The sequence below is a fragment of the Nipponia nippon genome, unplaced genomic scaffold, assembly GCF_047370975.1.
Source record: "Nipponia nippon isolate SJK-2023a ecotype South Korea unplaced genomic scaffold, ASM4737097v1 scaffold_3, whole genome shotgun sequence".
NCBI lineage: Eukaryota > Metazoa > Chordata > Aves > Pelecaniformes > Threskiornithidae > Nipponia > Nipponia nippon.
Genome location: NW_028262347.1, coordinates 29,184,487 through 29,209,520, shown reverse-complemented (window position 1 = coordinate 29,209,520; position 25,034 = coordinate 29,184,487). Strand labels below are relative to the sequence as shown.

The window sequence follows — 25,034 nt, the reverse complement described above, 5'->3', positions numbered from 1 at the left end:
CTGGCATTCCCTAATATGTGAATCTTGTCTGAAACACTGGCTATTCAACTTTAATGTTCTTTGAACATATTTTAAATAGGCACAATATAAATGATATTCCCTTCAATTGGCACTTCTCCTGCGACTTTCATGCCTTAGAGCATTTTTAATAACTTACAGACATTATATGAATGTAATGGAAAACTGTCTATTGTTCTTGCACTGGCCAAGGAGCATTTACCTTTATAAGAGTACCAGGATGTTTTGTGACTCTTTCTCTCTAAAAAGCAGCTCCAGCAGGTTGAGAGCAGAAAGACAGACTACACTGACCATGGCACTGTTTTAATCCTAGGTAATCCATCAGAGTGGGCAAAGACAAAGGGACAGCTCACAATATACACATATGTGTAGACTAAATGGAAATATCAACCTAGCTCAAAGTGAGACCTGTGTTCCTATTATCAGTAACTCTTCCAAGGTTGGCAAGGGATCACTCTGTATGATGTCAGCATACTTAGGAGAAAACACAGAGTCGGTTTGGGAACATTGGTGAGAGTGAGGACATGGGTCTCAAAGAAAGCAATGGTAAAGTTGGGAGGTTATTCTCAGAGCGGACTAGTAGCTTGAAGAGTAGCATCAGGCTTGTATTTAAATGTTTTCTGTTCTCATCTGTTTATCTGGTGTTTTGATAAGTAGCTGAGCACTGCCATAATGAAGGTGTCCTGGAAGCAGTGCTGCACTGATTCTTCAATTCACATCTTCTCAATATCTATTGCATCGAAAATTTAGAAAGGATTTTTTTAATTAACATTTTTTTTTAGGATTTTTTTTTTAGTGGTGGTGGTGGTGGGCGTTGATTGCATTGATCCTTGTTACTATTTTTTCTTATTTCAATTGAATCAGTTGTGGTATTAATGATGGGTAAGTCTGAGTGTTTTTTGTTTGGCTGCCTGGCACAGCACCCATTATAATAAATAATAATAAACCAAGGTAATAATAATAAGTAAATAAAAATACATAATAATTTCATATTGTTTTTTGCTTTTGATTTATTGGGTAGATAATTTTTGAGACTCACTGTAGTCTTTTAAAAGTCCATTGTTATAAAGTAACAGCAATACAGTATAATACTTAGAAGTAGGATTGGAAAAGAGAAGTTGTATAGGAAAAAGAATGCTATGTGAATAGCATAAGAGAAATAAGAGAAACTAGAAGAAAAATATTTTAGAGGTCTGCAAATTCATTTCACTACAGCTTTGTGAAACGTGTATATTTTTGTGGGATCCCATATTCTACAACTGAGACAGAAAATGAGAGTCCATGTATTTGACAATTAACTTTATTGATTGTATATATTTGCATAACTTTGAAGCTAATTTTTCCTTTTGTAAGTGTTTTGTAAGTGTTGAACTATAGTAGTTCATAGAAAGAAGTTATGAAAGAACTTTATGTTCAACAAAACCAATAAGTTCACATTTTCCATGTAAGATGTTTCTTTTTTTTTGTATTAGGTTTGCTGGAGTCCTTCTCCCCTGCTCCTTCAGATTAGTTTATTTCTGTTTTTTAAAGAGACTTTAGCAGAAGAGAGGGAAGCAGTTTAGATCCAGTCTCTGTCAAAGCGGTTTCATTCAGTAAGAAGTTATCTTCTTTTAGCTTGCATTTTTGTACTTATGCCAGGAAGGAAAAGGATGTCGTGTTAGGCTTTGAAGATTATTGCTTTCATTTTGTCTGCTTCATGTGATGTTTTGTAGCTATCTTGAAAAATCATATACAAAATAAAATTGGTTTAGCACTTATGCTGGGTGTTAGTTTTATATCTAAGAGTGTCTAGCAGGCACTCTTTCAGTACCAATGGATTTTTCACCAGTCTTCAGCTTTAATGCCTCTGGAGGATGCTCTCCAGATAAGTCTTCAGGCCTTGCTTCTGCAATTAGATCCACCTGGGTGAAATCATGTGAGGGCCCATCCACTTCAAGTAACTTGCAGGTGCCTAATGTTTTCAGGTCAAAATGTAGATCTTCAAAGCCGTTGCTCTACTGCTGTTGTATGTGTCCAAGGTGCTGCCTACAAAGTACTTGACAGACATTTCTGGATATAACAACCATAGTCCTGGTGGTGCGAAACAGGCCAATGGTTAAGTAAGTGAAGATTTCAAAAATTCATCTTTTTGCCTCTTACATCTAGTCATGTAGATATCCTCAAATTATACTTGCCATATAAAAATAAAGAGGTTATCTTCGTTCCCAGTTGCTCTAACCACTGCAACACGGGGAATGCTCTCCAAGACCTGTGAAACTGACTCAAACAGAGGTGGGATTTGAGTGTGGGTCTCCTGCAGTCCCAGCTGAATGCTCCAGTTGGGTTTACTGGGTGCAATGCCTACACTTTCTAACTTACTACTCCAGGCTCTATGCTGTGGTTGTGGGAATCAACCTGTGTTAAGCGCCTAAAATCAGAAGACAGTTCGCATCTGAGAACCTCAGCAGGGGAAAGAGTCAATCGGTGTCCAGCCAGAAGATGGGTGGCTCCCTGCCTGGGAGTGCTGATAGATATCCTTACTCGCATTTCCTACTTTGTGTCATTTCCCTGCCTTCGGTGGATGTTATTCTCACAAGCCTGTTTCTTCAGGAGCTTCAAGGCAGCAGGAGCCTGTGTGCCTGTAGCAGGGTTACAGATTCCACCAAGCAGCAGGGTAATTAGGTTCAACGTTGCAACAATTTACTTTGAAGTCCATTACGTGGACATAGCCTTGTTAGTTTATCTCTGAAGACTGGAGAATGGAATACAGGGATAATTATCAAGAACGGTAGAAAAGACAGCCCCAACAAATAATGTCAGGAAAATTAGGAGGTCTCAAAATAAAGGAACTGACCTTATAGTGTATAAATAATGACAAACAGTGGGACAAAGGTTGTGCTTTTATTTTGAGAAATGAGACAAAGGACCTGACAATACTCACAGATAAATAGAAGCATAACATCCACAGCAACCCCAACTGTCAGAGGTCATTCTGGAGTCACATTTTACAAGTCACAGGCTTCAAGCCTTCTTTGGTAATATTTCAACAAATAAAACAAAACTGAACTTCCAAGATTTCTCACTAACCGTAGCAGCTATTCATCATTCTAAATCTCTACCGGCATTTTCAGAGCTTTTCTGTCACAGCCACCGGAGTGGCAGGAAATTCCTGTACGGAGCTTGTCTTTTCACCCAGCAGTTCCAATTACTTCGGTCCTTGACTGCCGCTTTGACAGCATCACTTCTGAGCCATCCAGCAGTGTGATAAAAATTAGGAAACAACAAAAACAATGCGTGGCTTTTGAATAGGCTATTCCTTAAAAAGTGTTTGAATATGTGTCAGTTAATTACCACGCTCTGTGGTCATAAAACAGAGCGGATTTCACCGTTTCTATTTCTTTCATCTGTAGTCAAGCATTTCTTCTCCAAGACCTGTCAGAATAACTGGTACGGTTTCCCCGTGTCTTCATTGTGAGGCAGAGTTGGTTTTTTTAACTATTATTGGAATTATCCTATACTTTATAATGAGTATAAATGGATTTTTAAAAAATAACTAAGTATGGTGAGAAATTCCTTGAGGCTTTTATAGACAACACCCTTGCATTTTAAAAACTAACAACTTCAGGTACATGTATAGAACTATTTTCAATATATTAAAAATCTGAAATAGAAAATAGAAACAGCATTTTCTGATTACAATTATACTGTCTCAACACACTTTTGCCATTAATTAATACTCTGTGTTTTGAGTATAGTCACAGCTTTGTGATTTGAAACAATTCCTTGGGAACACTTTTTACAATAATAAAATTTATTAATGTATTTGTGTCCACTGGGCTTGTAAAGACCAATTTCTAGGAGAGTCTGAATAAAACTATGACAGTCCTGCTGAATTCTGTGAAGCCTTAAGACTGAGTTTCCCTTTGTTAAAAATCAAAATGTGTCAGAAATCTACTGACTCAGAATAAAATTGCAGGTTACACTTTTACCCTTGGGCTTAATCAAACATGTGGTGTAATATCAAATTTATTGTGTACTTTTGCTTTGAGCTTTGCTGACATTTCAATGCCATCAGCTGTAGAAATGTCGAAAAATGTGATAGTCTTTTTCTGCATTTGGATATGGTGCCACGGTTCACCTTGGCTTTAACAAGTTTCATGATATAGTCCATTTTTTAAGCTGATAGAGGCCATTTTAAAGATCATATTTGTGTATATAAAGAATCTCATATCAGTAAGGTTATTATCATGAGAAACTACTGTACTACATTTCACATGCTACTATAGCGTTGATTTTAAAGTCCACAGCTGTTGATTACCATATTTACGAATGCAAAGATTATGTGATGGAATATGAGAAATACATAAGTAATTAACTGGCTATTTTTTTCCTTTCAGATATTCATAACTGTTATATTTTAGACCCCAAAGAATATTTTTTAAATCTTAATCAAACAAAGAAACAAACCTGTAAGAAATGTATGCATTCAGTATCATATTGCAGATAGATACACTTTGTTTTTTCAAGCATATAAAAAGCTTTCAAGTGGCTAGAACACATGCATTATGCCCATGCATGTGTATATGTGTATAATGTGTGTATATATATATATTGTTTTAGCATATATGCACATAAACAGGCATAAAATAAATCTCATTTGCTTTCTGTATTAGTTATGTTGTGAAAAATACTGTTTGTCTGTATTTGGAATTAGTGTTGAGTTTTCTGCTACTCATTTCTTATTTTTATTTTATTCAGGCATCTCAATTTTGTGAAGAAATCTAAATAGTGCTTAAAAGAATACCATCTTTCCTGCGTCTGATACAGAAATAAAGAAGTAATTCTTACTCAACAACGCCCTTTCTTCAAGGATCTCATATATACCTCATATATGCTGGAAGCGAAAGTTTGTATACACTGGTGAAGCAGGTATTATTACTGTATTTTAAAAACATAAAAGGTGAGACATGGGAGGACTGTGTGGTTAGATCCAGAGATCTAGGCATCTAACTGCATCTCTATGTTGAAAGCCCTCTCAGCTCACATGCTCACATATGGAGGTTGTGGCAATAGCAGCGCTCCTGTGGATGGGAAACCCTGCTTGTCCCAGCTGCCACTGGAACAGGGTACACAGGGATGTGTTCGAGCACAGCGTTAACATAGAACTAAAGCAAAATTTGCTTAAGCTTGCACAGGATCTCGTGCCATAACTGAGAAAACGCACCTCTCCTGAAAGCCAGTGCTAAAACTTTAAAGCTGTGTTTTCTTCATGTTTTGTTGCTGATGCTCTTTAGGAAACAAAATTCTTTATTTTCTTTCTGTAACTATGAAGTCCATATGAAATGCTACTTATTCAGTGCTGTGTGAATATCAGTGATTACCTTTTAACATAAGTGCAACTCAAAAGATTATTACACTCTGATTAGTGCTTGTTATTATTGTTTGTTTCTAGGCTCCTGTTTTTCTGTAGACCCTCATCTGCTGCCTACAGAGAATGCTGGATAGCATATGAAAGAGAAATGAGCTTTAAGTGACATTCACACCTCCTAATCTGAGCTATTTGCAATTATTTTATAATCTTACAAGAGAAGCATTAACAGCTGATTGAGACTACAAATGCTGCAGGTAACAGCCACAAGGATAAGTCCTGGAGAGCCTACTGTTGCAAGTCTGGCTGGGATCCTTCAAATTGTAAGCCAAATGTTAAACACGCTCCATGACTGACTGAATTCTGAACTGCTCTTTGGCAGTCCTCCTAAATATGGAGTGACTTTGTAGCAGTGAGTGTTGAAAGCTATCACATTATCCAAACTTCTGTGTTCAAATTTTGTCTTACCTATTAGGCAAATAACATTTACCACCCTGTCAGGTACTCTCCATCCTGTGGCATCTCTTACTTTTCTTTAACCATTCTGTATAAAAATCAGTCACCATCTCTGTCCCATTTAATGTCATCTTTGCCAGTGTTATCCCAATTTTCTCTTTCTATTTAGTGTTGCCTGTTATATTTGGTTTAGTATTTTGGGCTTTTCCACATAGTCCAATCTGTAGGGGTCAGTCACAGTCCCATTTGTGGGGGTCAGAGGCCACATACAGATTGTTCTAGGTTGGAGGATCGTCTTGACATCCGGACTGCAGGCTAGTTGCCATCAGGTGCTCACAGAAGGCCCAGTACAATGGTTGCATCCCTAACACGCTGCCCTTTATTTCTTTTTAATAGCCATCTTTTCTGCACCACGTATGACCCATCACCTCAGCAAGCGGCTCTATACAGGGGCTCTGCCTGTCACTGCTCTTCACCACCACAATGACCTGACTGCCTGAGTATACTGTGGCAAGACAATACAAATCAGAGAAAGGTGTCAAAAAGCAGTGAAGCTCTGGGAAAGCGGTGAATGTGTTGTCATGTGAAGCAACATCCCAGTGTTTTCTGTAGGAGCAACCACCTGCTCTGTCTGGTCCCGAGAACGGCAAACTGGTGCTGACAGTGGTCCTCAGCTCAGCAATACACATGGGACATTGCCCAGCTGCCACTGGCTGGAGCTGATGTGAAGGTCAGTTGCACTGGGTCATGCTGGTTTTTGGTTACTGTCATTCTCTATCTTTGGGATGATCAAGAACAATTTTAAATTCCAGGATACTATCCTAATAGCCTTGTACCACAATCTACAACAATTTCTTTACTGTGAGTATGCCCTTTTCTAGGTACATCAAGAATTAATTTCATTTCCCCTAGATTAAAATAAAAGGTGTTAATGTAAATGTTATTGCAAGAAGAGCTATAGCAGGTTTTAATTTTTTAATCTTGGTTTGCGATCAACACAGAAAGCTTAGAATGACAGAATGGCCATAATGTACTTAATTTCAAAATCACTGCCAGAAAACCAAAGCCAAAAATCCGATTAATTCTGAAAAATGGAACTACATCAGAATGAAGAAACTTCTTAAAGAAGAAACTGGAAAGGAGAGCCAAAAGGAGAAAATACGAATTAAGGAAAAACTTGCAAAAGATATAAAGAGAGAATTTTATTTTCAAACACATGAAGAACAAGAAGCTTACAAGAAGGAAACAAGAGTTTGTAGAGATATTAGATAATCAAGGTATGCAAAAAGATTTAGTGAAGATAAAGCTGAAACTACAAGCATTTTTTCTGTATCTGTGTTAACTGCGGAGAAACTTGTGTCCCATGTCAGAAGCCCTTGAAAAACAGGTTCTGACATCAAAGCATCTGTTTCAACACAAGAATTCCTGGAAAGAAGTTACAAAATTAAAAGATAACTTAGCATGTATGAAATCAAAAACTTTTAGAGTAATTTAGGTATGAGGATGCCAGATTATTTGCTACAGCATGTAACCTTCTGCTTTAAACTGCTTTGATACCTAAGGAACGGAAGGTGTATATGTGACGCTGATTTAAAAGAAAAAAAAAAAATTCCAAGGAAGATCAAGGAAACTACTTGTTCCCATTCAAACTGGGCAAATACAAACAGAATAGAAGAACAGAATTAGTAGACATGTGAATAAATACAATATATTGTGTGAGGGGAAGCCGTGTGGCTTTTGTAAAGCAAAGTCACATCTAAAAAAATTGAGTATAGCTCAGTGGAGGTGTCAGCAATCACACAGGCAAGAGTAATCCAGCTGCCAAAGTCATCTTGCAATTCCAAAAGGCTTTTTACAATGTTCCTTGTCAAGGACCTGTAAAAGGGAATGTTTTTGAATGGATGAGTAACTGCTCAAAATGTAGAGAAAAAATAAGTTTATATAGTCAATTTTCTCAGTTGAGGAAGGCTACTAGCAGAGGCCTACAAAAGTGTGTGCTAGACCTGTGCTCTTCAACATAGTAGAAAATGACATGGAAATGTGGGTGAAAAGTGAGATGATAAAGTTTGCTGGTATTACAAAGTTATCCAGGACAAGAAGCATGAGGACCAACTGAGAAGAGCTGTAGAACAGAATACTTGGCAATAAAAAAGCAAGTGAAATGAAATGTAAATAAATGTTAAGTGATGTCCATGGGGAAAAATAACCTGAGCTTTAATAAATCGAACTTAACCTACACAACCTGTCACTCCGGAATGAGATCTTCAAGTTATAAATAGTGGATAAGTGTAGAGAAACAGTTCTATGAAAATGTCAGTTCAAAACAGAAAATATCATTTCGCCTCTCTGTAACTCCACAGTGCGCCCTCATCTCAAACACTGCATATACTTCTGGTTCACTTTTCTCCCCTCCCTCCCCAAGTCAGAAAGATACAGAGAAGGTTAAAAGGATGATGAAAAGTATGTAACAGTTTCAACATGATTTTTAATTAAACATCTTAAGACTCTTCAGGCTAGAAAAAAAGACAAGTGAAGAGGGATGTAACAGCAGTTTATAAAATCATCAAGGTTATAGAGTAGTTAAAAAGGGAATGATTGTGCACTGTCTCTTCTAGAGAGATAAAAGTAGCTACCAGACGAATTTGGAATACAGCAAGTTCAAAACAAAAAAAACCTCTTCATGTAATTAAGTTACTACAGGACATTTGTGGTGTTAAAAGTTGATAGAGGCTTGAAAAAGAATTGGAAAAAAAAATCCATGAAGTACTCAAAAAGGCTATTGAATAAGAATTATCTAGTTCAGCTAGTTCTGAACTGCAAATATGTGTGGCCTGGAAGAGTAGACTCAGGAAATAGAATTGTTCATCATAAGCATGTGCTGCTGGCTAATGTCAGAGACAAGATAAGCCACTACTTTGAACTTGGTCTTACCTGGTACAGAGATGAGTGGTCTATTATGTTCTCTACTTATTTTTTATATTGCATTAAACAAACATTCATTTTCTTCTTGTTTCTATCAACAGAATTAAAAAGTGCTTAATTCTGCTTCTTGTTGTATTTGGTACAGTTTATTTAAGTTATTAAGACATGCAATGGAGCACAGGACACTGTTACTGTAGCCACGAAGAATAGTGACTTTTTGTTTTTGAGGGGTTCATTGTAAAAATATTATATTGCTATTAACAATTACCTTTTGTTGTGCTAAGTTCTTCCTTAACATTGCTCACATTTGAGGAGGCAGGGATTTCTAAGCCTTTCTATTTTAAGGACTCCATGAGCCCCACAAATTAGAATTCAATAATCAAGGGGAACATAGTCTATGGGTTACACCTGTGCAGCCAAGCTGATCATCCTCTGTTTTGCTTAAGGGTCAAATTTGTCTGATTAGCAACTCTGCTTATACGTTAATCTCCAACCTCAGTTAAAAGCACTTTTGGCAGAGAAGCCCAGACATGACTGAGAGAGAAGTTTATGCAAGGCTCAACACCTGACCTGCTATAGGGACATGGAAGCAGTTTGCACTGGCTTGGGCTGAGGGCCACAAAGCATTTTCCACTGTGGACTGGAAAGAGGACCCAGTCCCTGAGACCCCTTCCTTTCTGCCCTGATGTGTTCTCTGAGGAGGCAGTGACAGAGCAAGGAACTTAAAGTCAACAGGGCCAACCAGGCACTTTCTTCTGGACAGCGTGCTAGCGGCACCGCAACTGCTCTTTCCACTTCCACAACTGAGATCTGTTTCCCAGCACATTTCATATTTCACATGGCACACAAGTGAATTAATCTTCACAGTGTTCCTATGCAGTAGGTAAATGTTGCCATTAAATAAAAAAACCCCAGCTTGTCAGAAGACAGGAGCCAGGCAGTGACAGGAAGGCTTCTGAAATTACCCTGCAGCTGGGCTCAGAATTCAGGAATTCTTTTCATTGCTGGTATTGCGTTGAGGTCATCTTGCTCTTTGATGTAGCCTAGAAAATGAAATGAGCTATTAAAATCTGGGTACATTTCCCCATTAAATTAGAAACATTTACAAGTCCAGCATTGCACATAAAACTTAGATAGCAATTCTCGTGGTAAAACCATAACTAGATTTTGTTCTTCCTATTTTGGATTGTGTGACCTGTGGTCTCTCTTTCTTTATTTGGCTTGTGATTTACTTCCTTATGTAATTGTTACATCTACTTAAAGTTCAGCCAAAGTAAAATTATATTTTGTCTGAGGTGAGATGTAAACAAATGTTTGATCTTGCCCTGCCATTTTTCTTAGGCCTTCTGCAGAGCTGGGTTATAATGTGCCAGTAATCATAAAAGGAGATTATATTTTAGAATCTGCATTGTATTATTCATAAATATCTCAAGGTACCTGCAAACCTAGGTTAAGAGCTATCATGTCTCAGGAAGCTAAAAAGGAAGCTATTGTGCATTCATTGCGTTCTGTACCGTACAATCATGTTTCTGTGCAACTGGACATATATGAATATTCATTTGCAATGCCCACTTTCATCACTGCTTCCCCATCTTAGCTTGAAAGTAATCAACTAAACTAAGAAAAGAAAGCAAGGAATTCTTACAAACCCTGTTGATCTATATCTAAAATCTAAACCCCAAATATAAATTATTGAACATTTTGTTTTAAGAACTTAAGCATTTGTTCACTGCATTTTTACCTTAAACAGATGCTGTAGATACAGATGTAGTCTTTTTGCATTTACATAGGGCTGGTGTTATTAAGAATATCCACATGAGAAAAGGTTATAAAGATGATCCCTGTAAGAAGGTGAATCAGATAACATATATTGTAATATAAAGTACTTTTTGCTGTAGCTGACTGACATGTTTAGAAAAGCTGATACTTTGATGAGAAGATCAACTGCACAATATTCTCCCAGCATCTTCTCCAGAGTCTCAATGCAAACTAACATAAGGATGCAATGTATGTGTCAAGAGAAATAAACACACATTAAACCAGACATTCATTTTCCTCAAACTAAGCTCTGAAATCATATGCAACAAAATACTGGGAAAAGGTAGAAATGCCAACTTTACAGCAACAGTCACATTTCAGATAAAGAAAAGCATTTATATGAAGTTGTATCCACAGTCCCTAGCATAAAATATTAATAGTTCCAGCTATGCCACTTTATAACTGAGGAGGAAGTGTTCCTAGCAGAGAATCATTTGATTAAAAAAATCCTGCTGTTCAACAAGTATATAGTATTTGTAATTAAAAATGTTTATCTGTTGGCTAATATGTAGGAACATTGGTGATACGTGTTTCATGATTTTACTCAGGTGTGTGATCAGAGCTTAACATAAAGCAGCCTCATATAAAATTGCAAAGGACTATTGTTGAGCTCATATGCTGAGGCATTAAATGGTCTTATATTTAATAACTTGATTAACCAAAATGCTCTTCCTGTTTTTCATGCGAGGAGAACTCTAGTTAAATGTTGTACTCATTTGTCCTCTTTTCTTAAAATAGCCTGGGAGGAACTGAACGGCATTGTACTTCCCCTCTCTATATGCTGGAGGTCAGGGATTTTTGTTTCACACAGGGTGCCTCTGCTTTACTCTGCCTCACCCCCCTATAACGTCCAGAAGAGGTGGCAAGCTGCTTTTGACAACATGAACCTCCCTATGTTCAATGTGAAAAGGGAGCTGGTTGTGGTCAGATGTGGGCAGCAAGTTGTCATTTAGAAAATAGTTCCCAACTAATGGATAAAGTATTTTTAAGCATGCTGGAATGGTTCCACAGCCAAGCTGTTATAAATGAATAGATCTTTTGTTGTGAGCCTTGATGTCTTCCCTCCTTTCTCCCTCCCCCCCCCTTTGTCAGGATGAGTCAATATCTTTCTAATTGGGTGTCCTTTCTGGACTTTTTTCCCAGGTTTTAGGCATTAAGAAAGTTCAAATCCTTAAACACATAGCCCTGGTGCCCAGAAACCATTTTTTCCTTTAACAGATTTATTGCTTCAAGAGGTATTCATTTCAGAAAGCTCAACAGTATTGTTATGGGGGTTTTTGCTGCACACAGTAAATGTAAAAGGAACTCAGTTATACTTCAGTGAAATGGCATTATCATCCCAAGAATGAACAAACTGATTTGTTATGTCCTTAACAAGAAGCCAGTCAACTTCTAAATAGTGTTGTGGGATTGTTCTGAAACCGTGGCCCAGTATGCTTTCAGAGATAACTACCCTGCTATCTCGGTGGTAGCTCTTATTTTGTCATCACATCCTTTCTGACTGCCTGAGGAAAGCGAAAGTGGTTAAAGACATCTCTGTCAATAATACCACAGGTGAGATAGGCCAAGCTTGAACACCGATAGTCGGGCAAGACTGAAAATCTGGTAATCGTGCCTCCTAATGTAGCCTCCAGACATGGTCCTGCAGAAGATGATTGACAGGTGTATTTGCTCATTTCCCAAATTCTCGTCTTGAGATTTTTAACAAATAATTACTGCTTGGAATTCATTGGTACCTGCTGTCCCAGGATCTCAGGCAAATATAACCTTCCTCAGAAGCAAATACTGCCATCCTTATTTCATAGATAATAAAAAGAAGACATGCAAAGATTGAGTGTTTCGCTTGTAGATACAGTGAAAGGTTGTGGTAGATTTTAGAAGAGAGTTGAGGTTTCCTGCATTAAAAAAAAAAAAAAAAAGCAATGGTAGATGCAGAAGAAACGCAGCTGGGACTCAGAATTTACACAAACTGAGGCCGTATTCAGTTTGAGGCTTGAGCAATTTTTAGAGAAAAAAATGGAATCCGTCTTCACATTAGTGTCAGATTTTATACGTTTTTTTGTGAAGAACAGAATGGAGTGATTGAACTGTATAAACCGTTTATGCATAGGGGTGGTGTCTTTTATGGACAAAGTCTGATGTCTGAGGTAAAGAAAAAGCTCTGCAAATTAGTATATGATCTCATTGTGTGTAGATGTGAAGGAATTATTCCACATGTTTATTACTGACTTCTTCCACTTTTCCCTGAAATACCTGGTGTTACCTGCTCTCTGAGACAGACTGCTCTGGGAGAGACTCTGGAGTGACTCAACACGGCAGTTCCTTGGTTCTGCCCTCTCACCGTGTGAGACCGTGTGTGTAACAGGAGTTATAGAGCACCTGTGAGCAAAGGGGAGTGAAAATCAGTGCCCCCCTACAATGCTGTGTTCCTCTGTCTTCCTACCTCCTTCTGAAATTACCTAGGGAGAAGAAACTAGAAATTGAAATTAGACCTCTAGCAACTGTAAATAAAAGTACTCATGTATTTTACGGTGCAGTAATAGTCTATCTCCAGTCCTTGCTAGGATGCTGCTAAAAAAGACGTTCTGAAATTTGGATTTCCTCCCTTTTATCTCTGAGAATCATTGCTAGTGGATATGAAGGGAGAAAGTCAGAAAGCTGAGGACAAAACTGTTGGGGCAAATGAGGCCTTCTTTTCTTTTTCTCCTAAATGGTCAGTGAGAAGGATAAACACTTTATGTTTATTTTCTGACTTACAGTTAAGAAAGTGCCAGCTTATCATAAAATCATAGAATGCTTTGGGATGGAAGGGAACTTTAAAGGTCATCTAGTCCATCCCCCCTGCAATTGGCAGGGACATCTACAACTAGATCAGGTTGCTCAGAGCCCTGTCCAACCTGACTTTGAATGTTTCCAAGGATGGGGCATCTACAGCCTCTCTGCACAACCCATTTCAGTGTTTCACCACCCTCATCGTGAAAAATTTCTTCCTTATATCTAGTCTAAATCTACCCTCTTTTAGTTTAAAACCATTACCCCTTGTCCTATTGCAACAGGCCCTGCTAAAAAGTCTGTACCCATCTTTCTCATAAGCCACCTTTAAATATTGAAAGGCCGCAATAAGGTCTCCCCGCAGCCTTCTCTTCTCCAGGCTGAACAACCCCAGCTCTTTCATCCTTTCCTCACAGCAGAGGTGTTCCAGCCCTCTGAGCATTTTTGTGGCCCTCCTCTGGACCCACTCCAACAGGTCCATGTCCTTCCTGTGCTGAGGACCCCAGAGCTGGACGCAGTGCTGCAGGTGGGGTCTGCAAGCAGTGTTACCTGCTTTCTATGTAGTCTACTTGGACAGACTCTCCTAACCTGCCTGCCCAACTCTCCAGCATCTTCCTTCCACCTTTCTTCATTTGTACTAAATGAAAAGAGGGTTGAATTTTATACCGCTTCAGACTGACGCATATGAGTTCAGAGGAATAGAACGAAGGAGAATGGTGATCAGAAAGGTCACTGGGCGTGTACAGATTAGTTGCCCCAGTTCTGGAAGTCACCAGATTACAGCCTAATGTTCTTGGGTTTAGTAGTTCAGCTGCAGAAGACGTTACCTTGTTTTTACATGAGTACTAGTGATTCCTTCTTTGTAAAATAGTAAAATAACCAAACATTGCTATTTTGTGTATAGCAGAGTACTGTGTGGGATCTGTGAATGATTTGAGTCTCTTGGTATTCACTGCCTAAATAAATATGGAGTAGTATCCCTGCACTGGCCTTTTACTTGTGACTCATGGCATTAACTAAAAACAAAAATCAAAAAAATCCCCCAAATTCTCAACTCCAGCTTCCTCTCCAAGCTCTTATGAGGGTTTTCCACCAGACCCTCCCTTCTCCTAATTCCGTAGTGGCCTCTTCCTAAGGCGTCATTCCTTAGTTCATTTATATTTTTGGAGGTATAAACGAAACAGGCCTGTTCCCATGAGACTGAAGAATTGCAGCCGCTTTGGGCTTGTTTCCAACATGTGCTAACAGGCCAGTTTGGCAGATTATAATTGTTACTCATTTACAGTAGCAATATGAAAATGCGTCATAAATCCTAAGTCAAATCACGTATGTTCACGCTTCAGTCTCAGCCCTCAGTTTCTATACAGGTAACTCCCTTATGGAATTATTTGGCTTTAGCCCTGCTCTTAGGTAGAGGAACATATTCCTTCCGAATTCTATATATGCTTTACCTATACCTGCCCTTCATGGGACACAAGTGAGTGTTCTCAACTGCAGTTACATCACAGAATTTCAAACCTTCATTTATCTAGAAAAATCTGACTTCTTAATGTTGTTTGTTAAATGTGCTTCTCTTACTGGCTGATAGGAAAAACATTCATGTGGCTGGAATATTCCAGCAATAAATAGCTCTTGTGATTATCAAATGCCGTGGCTCCACTTCAGCATTTAATCACCCTCAAAAGCCATAAATTGCCTCATATACTTCTCCACTATGAATGTTGTCCCTTAATCAAACTGGATTAATAAGTTTAAGAGACATTACCTATTTATATGTGAATTTTGGTAGGTCATGAGAATAATGAACCAGATGTACAGGAGATGTAAAGAGCAATATAAGTTGCAAGTCCATAACTTAAAGCTTATACAACACGCAAAGAACATAAATACGTGATATTAGCAGAGAAAGCTACCAACAGGTTCATGGTCATTTACACTTGGCATAATGTATTTATTTACATTCAACATGAAAATGTTTACATTATTTCTTATCCCTAGTGGGGTCAAAGACATGCTTAGGCCTGTTGACAGGGGTAGTTTTCAGTACTGTCTGATACTTGGTACTGCCTATATTTTTTGCTTGGAAAGGGTTTTGCATCCTGAACCAGAGCCAAAGATCTGCTCCAGAAACCCTTCACATATTGATTTTATAGTACTGTGAAGGAGATTGCTTAAATGGTTTCATTATTGCCATTTCTGAAGCTTAAATTTACATATCAGTTACTGTATATATGTTATTTAATCACACTTAAAGAAAATAGCCCAAATACGCGCTTGTTCTAGGTGCTGCAAGCATTCTTGCTGATAAACGTCCATAAATGTCTACTGTACACACACCTTACCACTGGTCATTAACGGTGATAGAAATTAAAGTTTTTAACTGCTTGCTTATCCCAAAGTACTAAAACTCAACTATGTGGTCTATCACAAAGTACAACATAAGCAAACCCCATCTGTGCATGCCAGCAAGGAGTGTGTGTGTGTGTGTGTGTGTGTGTTTATGTTTTGAATCATAAAGTTGTAATGAAAATAGTTTATGGCAGGATCCTCTCTGCCCCAGTTCAAGAGCTTCAGATCTGTGACACTATGAAACAGGCTGTGCTAATCTAAATATAACACTGAGTCAGTACGGTAGTGCATGTGTTCATAACTGGAAATAAAAAAGCTAGGTTTTGCTAGGGGATTGCAGGTGTCGCCTGTGGTTTGCAAAGATAAGTGAGATATCATAAACTGAGAAAATTTAAATCTTCTGATTTTGCACAGAGTACAGCACAGGTGACAACAGTACAACTTTTCCAGTCTTATTAGAGCCATGTCCCCTTTAATTGATTTAGTTATATTATCAATCTCCCAAATTGCACATGGCATGCAGAAAACTGATTCTTTCCCAACAGTGATATTTTATGGGATTGCCTGTGGACGTATAAATAACCAGAATGTTTTAAAATGAAACCAAAATCCAAAGACCAAAAATAAGACTTAAGTAGAAAGAACCTAGTCATAAATTAATGAAATTAAACATTCTTCATCCATTAAAAAATAAATTGTAGTATTGATTAATGCAGTGAGAAACACAATTCCATCCTATTGCTACCATATTATTGTCACTTCAACCTGAACTTGCAATTTTCACAAGTTTCAGCATTTATCTTTGGAACTGTCACCTGTCACGCTTAATGAAACTAAGTGACAATTGTATTTCTTTTAGTACATTAATATAATTAGGTTTTTTTAAAACCCACTTCAGGGTTAAAATAAATCATAGAACTTCATTAACTATTACAAGATAAGAAATCCAGCTTGCTGCTTTTTTTCTAAAGTACTGTAGGTTTTCCTTACTGTTACTTTGTCTCCTTTAATAAATATTGATTAGGATTAAATACTTTATAATATATCTTTTTCCATTCATGAGTTCTAGGCATCCACCTTCACAAATGAGGATAAATGTATAATCTCATGGTCTACTGTAGCATATCCTTTACGCATGCACATTGTGAGTGTAGTTAACTACGGGTGTCTAGACAGATACTTAGACAAACATTAATGTATATGTACAAAAATCTGTTGTATATTTCTAAAACCTTCACTTTATTTAACCAAATTCCCAAATTGTGCATTTCCCTGCAAACTGCAGAGCAAATTAATGCAATATTTTACAGATTGCTATATCCAAGGGTCAAGATTCTGATGTCGTTTGCAGCAATGTGAGGCCAAAGTCACTCCATTGTTCCCAAGTTCACTCATTTATGTTGAGAAAATGAGATCAAATATATTCTGCTTTATTTTAAAAAGTACTATACTGTCTCCTTTGTCATGGGAGCTTGTTGGTGCTACTCACCACTTCTCATTCCATAACAAATCTCATGAAGGAGAAGAATTTAAAGTGTGACAAGATATTAGAAGCTGTGGATGTCGTAAGAGAGAGTTCTTTTTTTGGTATTATAAAGGAAAAAATAACATACCTTTGTGTTTCTGCTTACCCTCATGTTTTCTCTTTTCCAGCTACAGTTTTATGAAAAGAAAATTCAATGGCTGATAACTTAGATGTTTCTGAAGATTTAGGGGTTTTGTACTAATTCTTCATATATGGCACCAAGGTTTTACAGGATGACTTGCATAATTTTCACATTCTCACAGATTATTTAAGGTGTTTTTCTTAATTCTTAGCATATTTGATCCCATTACAATGGCAGGCAGAAGGAGATACTTCTTGAATATAGGCCTTGAGTGCTCCTTCACATAAATTTCCAGGTGTAAATTGTATTTTTTTCCTCAAGAAAATAAGACCTTGGTGATGCTATGGTGTTTCGAGAGAGCACTTCAATAATCCTTTTCTAAATTTTATATGATTCTTTTCCAGAATTACCCACAAATGGTAATACGAGGAGGCAAGATACAAATCTGGTGAGAAGTATTTATTGTTTTGGGCTGAGAGTGCGGGGTGGCCACAGGAGGAGTGCTCCCATTTCCAGCCTCAGAACAGATGGATGCTGAGGTGGGGAAAAATGAAGCGGGCTGGAACATCTCATGTCCTCGCTGCAAGTGACAAATGTCTGAGAAAAAATGGTAGTAGCTTTTGTGCTGCTCCCTTGATTTACTCCTTAATTATTTTCATGGTGTAAACTAATTAAAAGTATAGTTTTTACCCTAAAAAACAGGTGTCAAACCTTCTTGAAGCCCACAATAAAAGTGTGCTTGAAAGTTTAACTAGACTCTGGAGAGTATTGGATCAAGCTCAGGATTGGTTTACCACTACTACATTAAAAAATTTGACTTTTAAAAAAATTATTTTACTAACATAACGAAATTGGGCAAAAATCAGGGAACTGGTCAGAGATCCAGGACTGGAACACCAGAGATTCTACAGTGAAAGCTACCACGGCACAATTGCTTAAATTTTACTTGGCTGTAGATCATGGTTATCAGAACTTTACTTTTATTATAATAAAGTGTATTAAACTGAAAATTCAAATAATTTATTGAGAAGATGTAAAGCTCACTTTGGAAAACCACAGAAAAGTATTTAACTTGGTTTTGTTGATCATTGATGATCAAGGTAATTTATGGACTGCTGGCATTTATATCTTGAAACAATCTCTGACAGAGAGCAGCTAGTATTTTAGAATTATAAAATAATTGAGTACAAACTATCTTACTTTTATTTACAATCATAAAAGAAAAAAAAACATCTCAGACCTCAAAATAACTGCTTGTATAAGTTTACAGGAGCCTGTTTATAGCTCTTATAATGTAAAACAATGTTAAATAAAATTATACTTTAACATTATGACTTTTACAGCATTTTCATTAATACTTTAAAATGCTTGAAATAAACCACAGAAAAAGGAAAAGAGAAATGAAGGAATTTGTACAGTGTAATAGGCTTCCTCACTAAACTAAAATGTAACCATTTCTTTTAAAGGGAAAACACTAAAATTCCAGTGATTTTATGTCCACATACACACACACTCTCTCTCTCTGATATGTGGCAGATATTACACACCATAATGGGGAATATAATTGTGTCCATCATTCAGTGGGCAGGACTGCAGCCCCATATGTGTGATCTAAAAGTACCAGCTATATGGGGGACCCTTTGAATCTAACTTGTGTTTTCTGATTTTGTTAATATTTTAGCTGAGGTATTATTATATTCATGCATAAATATTTGGTTCTTGTATGCTTGGTAGTTTATACTTGCCATTAGTTGCCAGGACTTATCTGTATACTTTTTGGAGTTAATGTCTCCGCGGTGATAGCAGAACTATAAAATACCTTTCAGTACTGCTTATTGAAATAATGCAGCTGAAAGTATTTTAAAAACTAATAGTCAGTATGATCACTATGCAGTCCTTGAAATGGTATAGATAATTTCCTCTTGTGTCTTTCTAGCTATGCCAGCAAGTCTAAAGGATGAGGAAGGGAACTGGGCAAAAGCCAAGTTGTCTTTAGCTTTGCTTTTGCTTCCTGGGAAAAATACCCATCCTGTGAGCACAGACACAGAATTATATCAGACCTTGACCCAAGGTTTGCATTACTTTTATTTAGCTAAGCAAGAAACTGAGGCAGAAGACTATTTTTCTTTAATTCCCTGTTTTAGACAAGTAAGGGTGCCTTTTTCCATCTCTACTTGCATGGATTGCCAGGATGCTCATCTGTCAATGTAGAAAAACAATGACTTTTTGATTCAAATGAAGTTTTGTAACCATGTTATTTTGTAATGTTATTTTGCAATGTTATTTTGTAATTTTAGTTCTGTCCAGTCTAGAGATTTGCATGTTCCTGTCTGGCGAAAAAACCCATTATTTTAGGCAAATATATAAACAAACAAAATCACAATAGTTAAAAACACTAGTAGAACTGACTGAGGTTTATTTTTATGTTTGTTTTTCCTATGACCAGTATTTTACATGTAATATCGAAATGACCATTTGATGCTAAGACCTTAGTCCAGTCATTTCCATGGATGCCAAAATGAAAAACCAGGAGGATATATTCAGGCGATTAAAGAAAATATTCATTATAAGATAGAACAAAGAGAGCAAAAAAAGGCCTCATGAAATATTTTACTTCAAGAAAACTATAACTCATAAAATTGTTGCAGTACTTGATTTTTTTTTCTTTGGAGTTGTAAAGATGTGGGTGAGAAATGACTGTGCAAGATGGCACAGTTGTGAGTGAGAAGCATGAGAAAATAACTTCTGCTTGTATGTATAGCAATGACTTTTTGTCAAATATTTGATTGTGCATTCAGTATTATGGACTCATAATATGCAAATGCATTCTGCTGTTAATACACATTCACAGCATACATGTTAGTCGTTCCAAAGGAGCTGTTACAATATATGCTCTGAATATGTATTAGGAATAATACACAATATGTAAGTAAGAGCATTCTATATTATGAAAATATAACACAGAATGCACAATAGTTTTAGTACTCATCCATAGTGTACTCTCTGGCACCACAAAAGGAGCAACTATACTGTGTATTATGAACTCATATTGAAGATGCACAAAATTAACTACATTTTTATAGATCTCTGGATGTGATACCATGATCTCACACAGCAATATAACATACAGTCTTCTGTTTCACTGTATTATTTATTCTATTTGTAGAATATGCTTGTTTTAGTATTTTTCATTTTAATATTTTGGGGAAGGATTGACTAGGTATTCTTTTCATATGGAAATATTTTTATATTTGTGGAATTCTAGATACCATATTTTTGCAAACATCATTTGATATTGGCAATTAGTTCGATACTGCTGAGAAAAGGTAATGTAAATTTCATGAATACTCACAATTGTAAGCAATGTGCGTAAAATACTAATGCAGTATAATGCCAGATCCAGATACTGCTCAGGTTGCAGAAGCAAAAGGAGCCTTGTTAACCTGAAAAGCAATAGAAATACTTGGCTTAGGGTTTTTTTGCTTGCTATAAATACAGTGTCTAGGATTATTATGACTAAGTGATTCAGGTAAATTCATTAAGTTATTCTAAATTTACTAAGTCTCTATATAGTTCATGTTACAATATTCTGTGTTCAGTTAGCCACACTTTTTAGCCAATATTCTTAAACTTCCTGTCCCATTAACTCAAAAGCTGCTGTTGTCCATCATTTGTCTTTGCTGAGATAATCTTTCATGTCAAGACAAATTCCAAATAATCTTGAATGCATTAAAAAATCAGTACAGAGTTTGAAACATTCACTTTTGCTGAATTTCAGGCTTCTTCCAAAGTCCTAAATAAGTTTTTTTATTAAGGTGCAATATTAACCACAAGGTGAAAAGCTGAATAACTGAAGGGAATATATGCAAATAAATTAATTGTTGCAATCCAGCACACTTAGTTGTAATTGAATACTGAATATTTCTTCTTGACTTATTTGTAGGAATGTAATGAATTACTAGTTGACATTTTGTTTTGATGAAACGTCATTTTGCATGCCTCAATATATGATCTGTTACTTTTTCATGTGAGATGTATTACCTGCTTGAGTGAGCTACTTGCTTGAGCTTGCTAAGGAATAGCTGAAACTACCATAAACCATGCCATGTGATGTGTTTTGTCCTAAGTAGGATAAAGCTTGTTGAGCTGAATTCATCTTCGCGCAAGTCCTCGGACTTCATTGTGATTACATCAGAAATAGTTCATCTCAATATTTTATTTTGTTTTACTTCATAATTTATCAATTTTAATGAAATCTTTGCCATCGTGTTAGAAAATATTTTACAGAAACAAAATACTTCTTATACTATTATACTTATACTTACTATAAACAGAAAAATAAAATGTAGAACAATACCTTTTCATATTTTAAATTCATGTTTACACTGAGTTTAATTCTCAGTTGCCAGCTCGAGCCAGCACAAAACAGTCATTAAGCCTCTTATTCCCTTTCTCCCCACTGTGGAGTCCATCCTGTGGCAGAAAAACATCAAACCCGAACAAGAATCATTTACGGTAGAAAGACTTCTTGCTCCCAGGGTAATGCACAGCATTACTGGAACCAATTGCTTCTCTAAAAGAGAATGCATTTCTTTATTCTGTTTCTGGATATGGAAGGAGTTAAATCTGCATGTCTCTAATTTCATTTTAGGCATCCTACTGTTTATTTGTTTCTATGTTTGCGCTCTGTGGAGGTGGATTTCCTTGGACTAGAAGGGGTTGGTTGCCCTGTTAGGATCAGTTGGTGTCTAAGGCACTGTCAAGCCCACAGCACTTCAGTGGTTGTGTTTTATAGAGTACAAATCCTTATCTACAACACAGATGCATTCAGCTCTGTTCTGGCACCTGACAATTTACATGGCTTTAAACAGGATGTTTTGGAGAAGGGTAATATACAAACCAGGCCGTGAACACCAGGAACCAAAAGTACTCCAAACCAGGCATGGTAGTGACCTTCAAATTCCCTTTTACTGTGCTTTTATGCAGATACTGCACGTACTTCTGCTTTTGATCTAAATTTAAAAAACAAAATAAAACAATTTGTAAGTTTCACTTGTAATACTGTTATTTTATAATATAATTTGGCTTTAACTCCAAGTCTTTTCTTTAGCCCTTTTAACTATAACAGCCTTCCCATTTCAGTGTTGCTGCACTATATTTAGGATAGAGATCCTGCCATGATCCTACTACTGAAAAGAGCTATGAAGTTGACAGTAATACATGTGTTAATGCATGTTACAAAGTCGAAAATCATGTTCTTTGACGTAGCAGAAGGATAACTTGAACTCACAAGTACTATGGTACAAGCAATCAATCACAAAAAGTTTTATTAAATATTATTGTCCATCTTTCAGAAACATTTAGGAGATCTAGGGTGTTAAGAAGGATGTAGAATCATAGAATCATAGAATGGTTTGAGTTGGAAGGGACCTTTAAAGGTCATCTAGTCCAACTCCCCTGCAATGAGCTGAGACATTTTCAACTAGATCAGGTTGCTCAGAGCCCTGTCCAACCTGACCTTGAATGTTTCCAGGGATGGGGCATCTACAGCCTCTCTGCGCAACCCATTCCAGTGTTTCACCACCCTCATCGTGAAAAATTTCTTCCTTATATCTAGTCTGAATCTACCCTCTTTTAGTATAAAGCCATTACCCTTTGTCATATCACAACAGGCCCTACTAAAAAGTCTGTCCCCGTCTTTTTCATAAGCCCCCTTTACGAATTGAAAGGCTGGAATAAGGCCTCCCCGGAACCTTCTCTTCTCCAGGCTGAACAACCCCAACTCTCTCAGCCTTTCCTCATAGCAGAGGTGTTTCATCCCTCTGATCATTTTTGTGGCCGTCCTGTGGACCCGCTCCAACAGGCCCATGTCCTTCCTGTGCTGAGGACCCCAGAGCTGCATGCGGTACTGCAGGTGGGGTCTCACCAGAGCAGAGTAGAGGGGCAGAATCACCTCCCTCGACCTGCTGGCCATGCTTCTTTTGACGCAGCCCAGGATACGGTTGGCTTTCTTGGCTGCGAGCACACATCGTCAGCTCACATCCAGCTTTTCATCCACCAGTACCCCCAGGTCCTTCTCCACAGGGCTTCTCTTAATCACTTCATCCCCCAGTCTGTACTGATACCGCGGTTTGCTCCGACCCAGGTGCAGGACCTTCCACTAGGCCTTGTTGAACCTCATGAAGTTCACATGGGCCCACTTCTCGAGCTTGTCCAGGTCCCTCTGGATGGCACCCCATCCCTCAGGCGTGTCAACTGCACCACTCAGTTTGGTGTCATTTGCAAACCTGCATGTAAAATGTTTCCAGTTTCTTCTGTTCCTGCTGACGGAAGGAAGTCAGCGTGAGTTAAAGAGTAGCCTTGAGAAGGGAAAGGTAAGTGTGAGGATGGGGAGAAAATTTGGGTACCTACACCTGCATTGATCTATAAGTAATAGTTATCGATCACTTCATTGTGTAAGCAGTAATATTTTTAATAAAATATTTTTGATTTGAAGAGTTATGCACAAACTTTCTACAGCACTCTTGAGATGAGCAACTCTGCTATCCAAAACTTCTTCCACAAGAAACTATCTGATATCCAAAAAAACTCAAAGACTAAAAGTTTGCCTTGGAAAATTCAAGCTAGAAATATAGTTCGAGTTCTTAATAATGTAAGTAAATAACCTTTGCAGCAGTTAATTTTGGGATATTGTGGGTTTACTTTAAATAAACAACTTGTGCCTTTCTAAAATGCTTTCTTTCATTCAGTGACAAGTCTATTTTGGCTGCAGGTAATATCTACCATAAGGCTTGTGTAGGAGCTCAGACTAGAAAATGGTGATGACCAAATTTGTCCTGAAGATATATGATTATATGCTGCATTTTGTGCATTTTTAATAGGAATCTGTTTTACAGAAAATTTTTAATAGCGAAAAAAACCTTGGAGTTCCGTTTTTGGTGGGGTGTTTTTCTTTTTCTTTTTTTGCTTTCAGGAAATTTTTACCTGCCTACAAACTATACTTACTGCCTATTTACAAGTGTTTTGAGCTTCTCTTCACACCGATCACAAACTCTGCCATTAATGATCTAGAAGACCATACCTGAATTTTATGATCTGGCAATGGAAGAGTATATTGGAATACACATGTGCAACAGCCTATAACTTGGTTGCTGTAGTAAGATACAACATATCCCATATTTGTAGCCTACTTGAAAGGCTGCTGATGTTAATGTCTGAACTGCCCGCTTTCTGAGAATTTTCAATAACACTTTAGAATGATACATATTTTAAAGGAAAGTAATAAAACAATTATTTTAGATTAGCTGTGTATTTGTTAGAACTATGTTGTACTGTCAGGAAGTGCTGTATGGTTGGCTTATGACAATGAACTTGGCCTATCTGTGGTATCTCATTAACAGTGACCACATCTGGACCCATCTTTGATCATCACAGTCATCGGTATGTAATTTATTATGTATTGCACAATATTTTTAATGTGTTATTTCAGTGAATTGTGCCTTTCGTATATTGAATTTGCTTACCTTTTTTAATCTGATTTTGCTTAGGGTTATCTCCCACTGCATCAGCTGCAATACGGCAATATCAGTTGAAGATACTCCTCCATTCATTTACTTACTTTAAACTCTATGTAGGCTGCTACACAGTTGAACCTTGGCAGGGTGAGCTCATCCCATCATCTTTTTTAAGCAGATAAACTGAACTGCATGGAGTTTACCATGTGGGTTTCATAGATAAGGTTAAAA

The 25,034-nt window shown here is 37.2% G+C and overlaps 1 protein-coding gene and 1 long non-coding RNA gene across 8 annotated transcripts in view; one reads left to right on the top strand and one right to left on the bottom strand.

Moving 5' to 3' along the window:
- Positions 1–5,553, top strand: part of LOC148054536 (uncharacterized) — a 24,136-nt gene extending 18,583 nt beyond the window's left edge. The window contains exons 2-3 of the long non-coding RNA XR_015707020.1: positions 4,756–4,926; positions 5,450–5,553. This is a non-coding gene — a long non-coding RNA (uncharacterized LOC148054536). The remainder of the gene's footprint in view (positions 1–4,755; positions 4,927–5,449) is intronic.
- LOC148054535 (uncharacterized) lies at positions 5,374–25,034 on the bottom strand. 7 transcript variants are annotated; one of them, XM_087768034.1, is made up of 7 exons: positions 24,813–25,034; positions 23,216–23,612; positions 22,190–22,301; positions 20,642–20,732; positions 12,298–12,456; positions 10,485–10,584; positions 9,655–9,786 (listed from the first exon to the last, which is right to left on the bottom strand). In XM_087768034.1, the coding sequence occupies exons 2-5, from the start codon at positions 23,316–23,318 to the stop codon at positions 12,436–12,438; spliced, it is 327 nt and encodes a 108-aa protein (XP_087624160.1). In that variant the 5' UTR covers positions 23,319–23,612; positions 24,813–25,034; the 3' UTR covers positions 9,655–9,786; positions 10,485–10,584; positions 12,298–12,435. The 7 variants fall into 7 exon arrangements, with proteins under 7 accessions (XP_087624161.1, XP_087624160.1, XP_087624156.1 ...); XM_087768035.1 differs by lacking the exon at positions 12,298–12,456 and having other exon boundaries at positions 5,374–9,786; XM_087768030.1 differs by lacking the exons at positions 9,655–9,786; positions 10,485–10,584; positions 12,298–12,456 and adding an exon at positions 19,356–19,488 and having other exon boundaries at positions 23,216–23,648.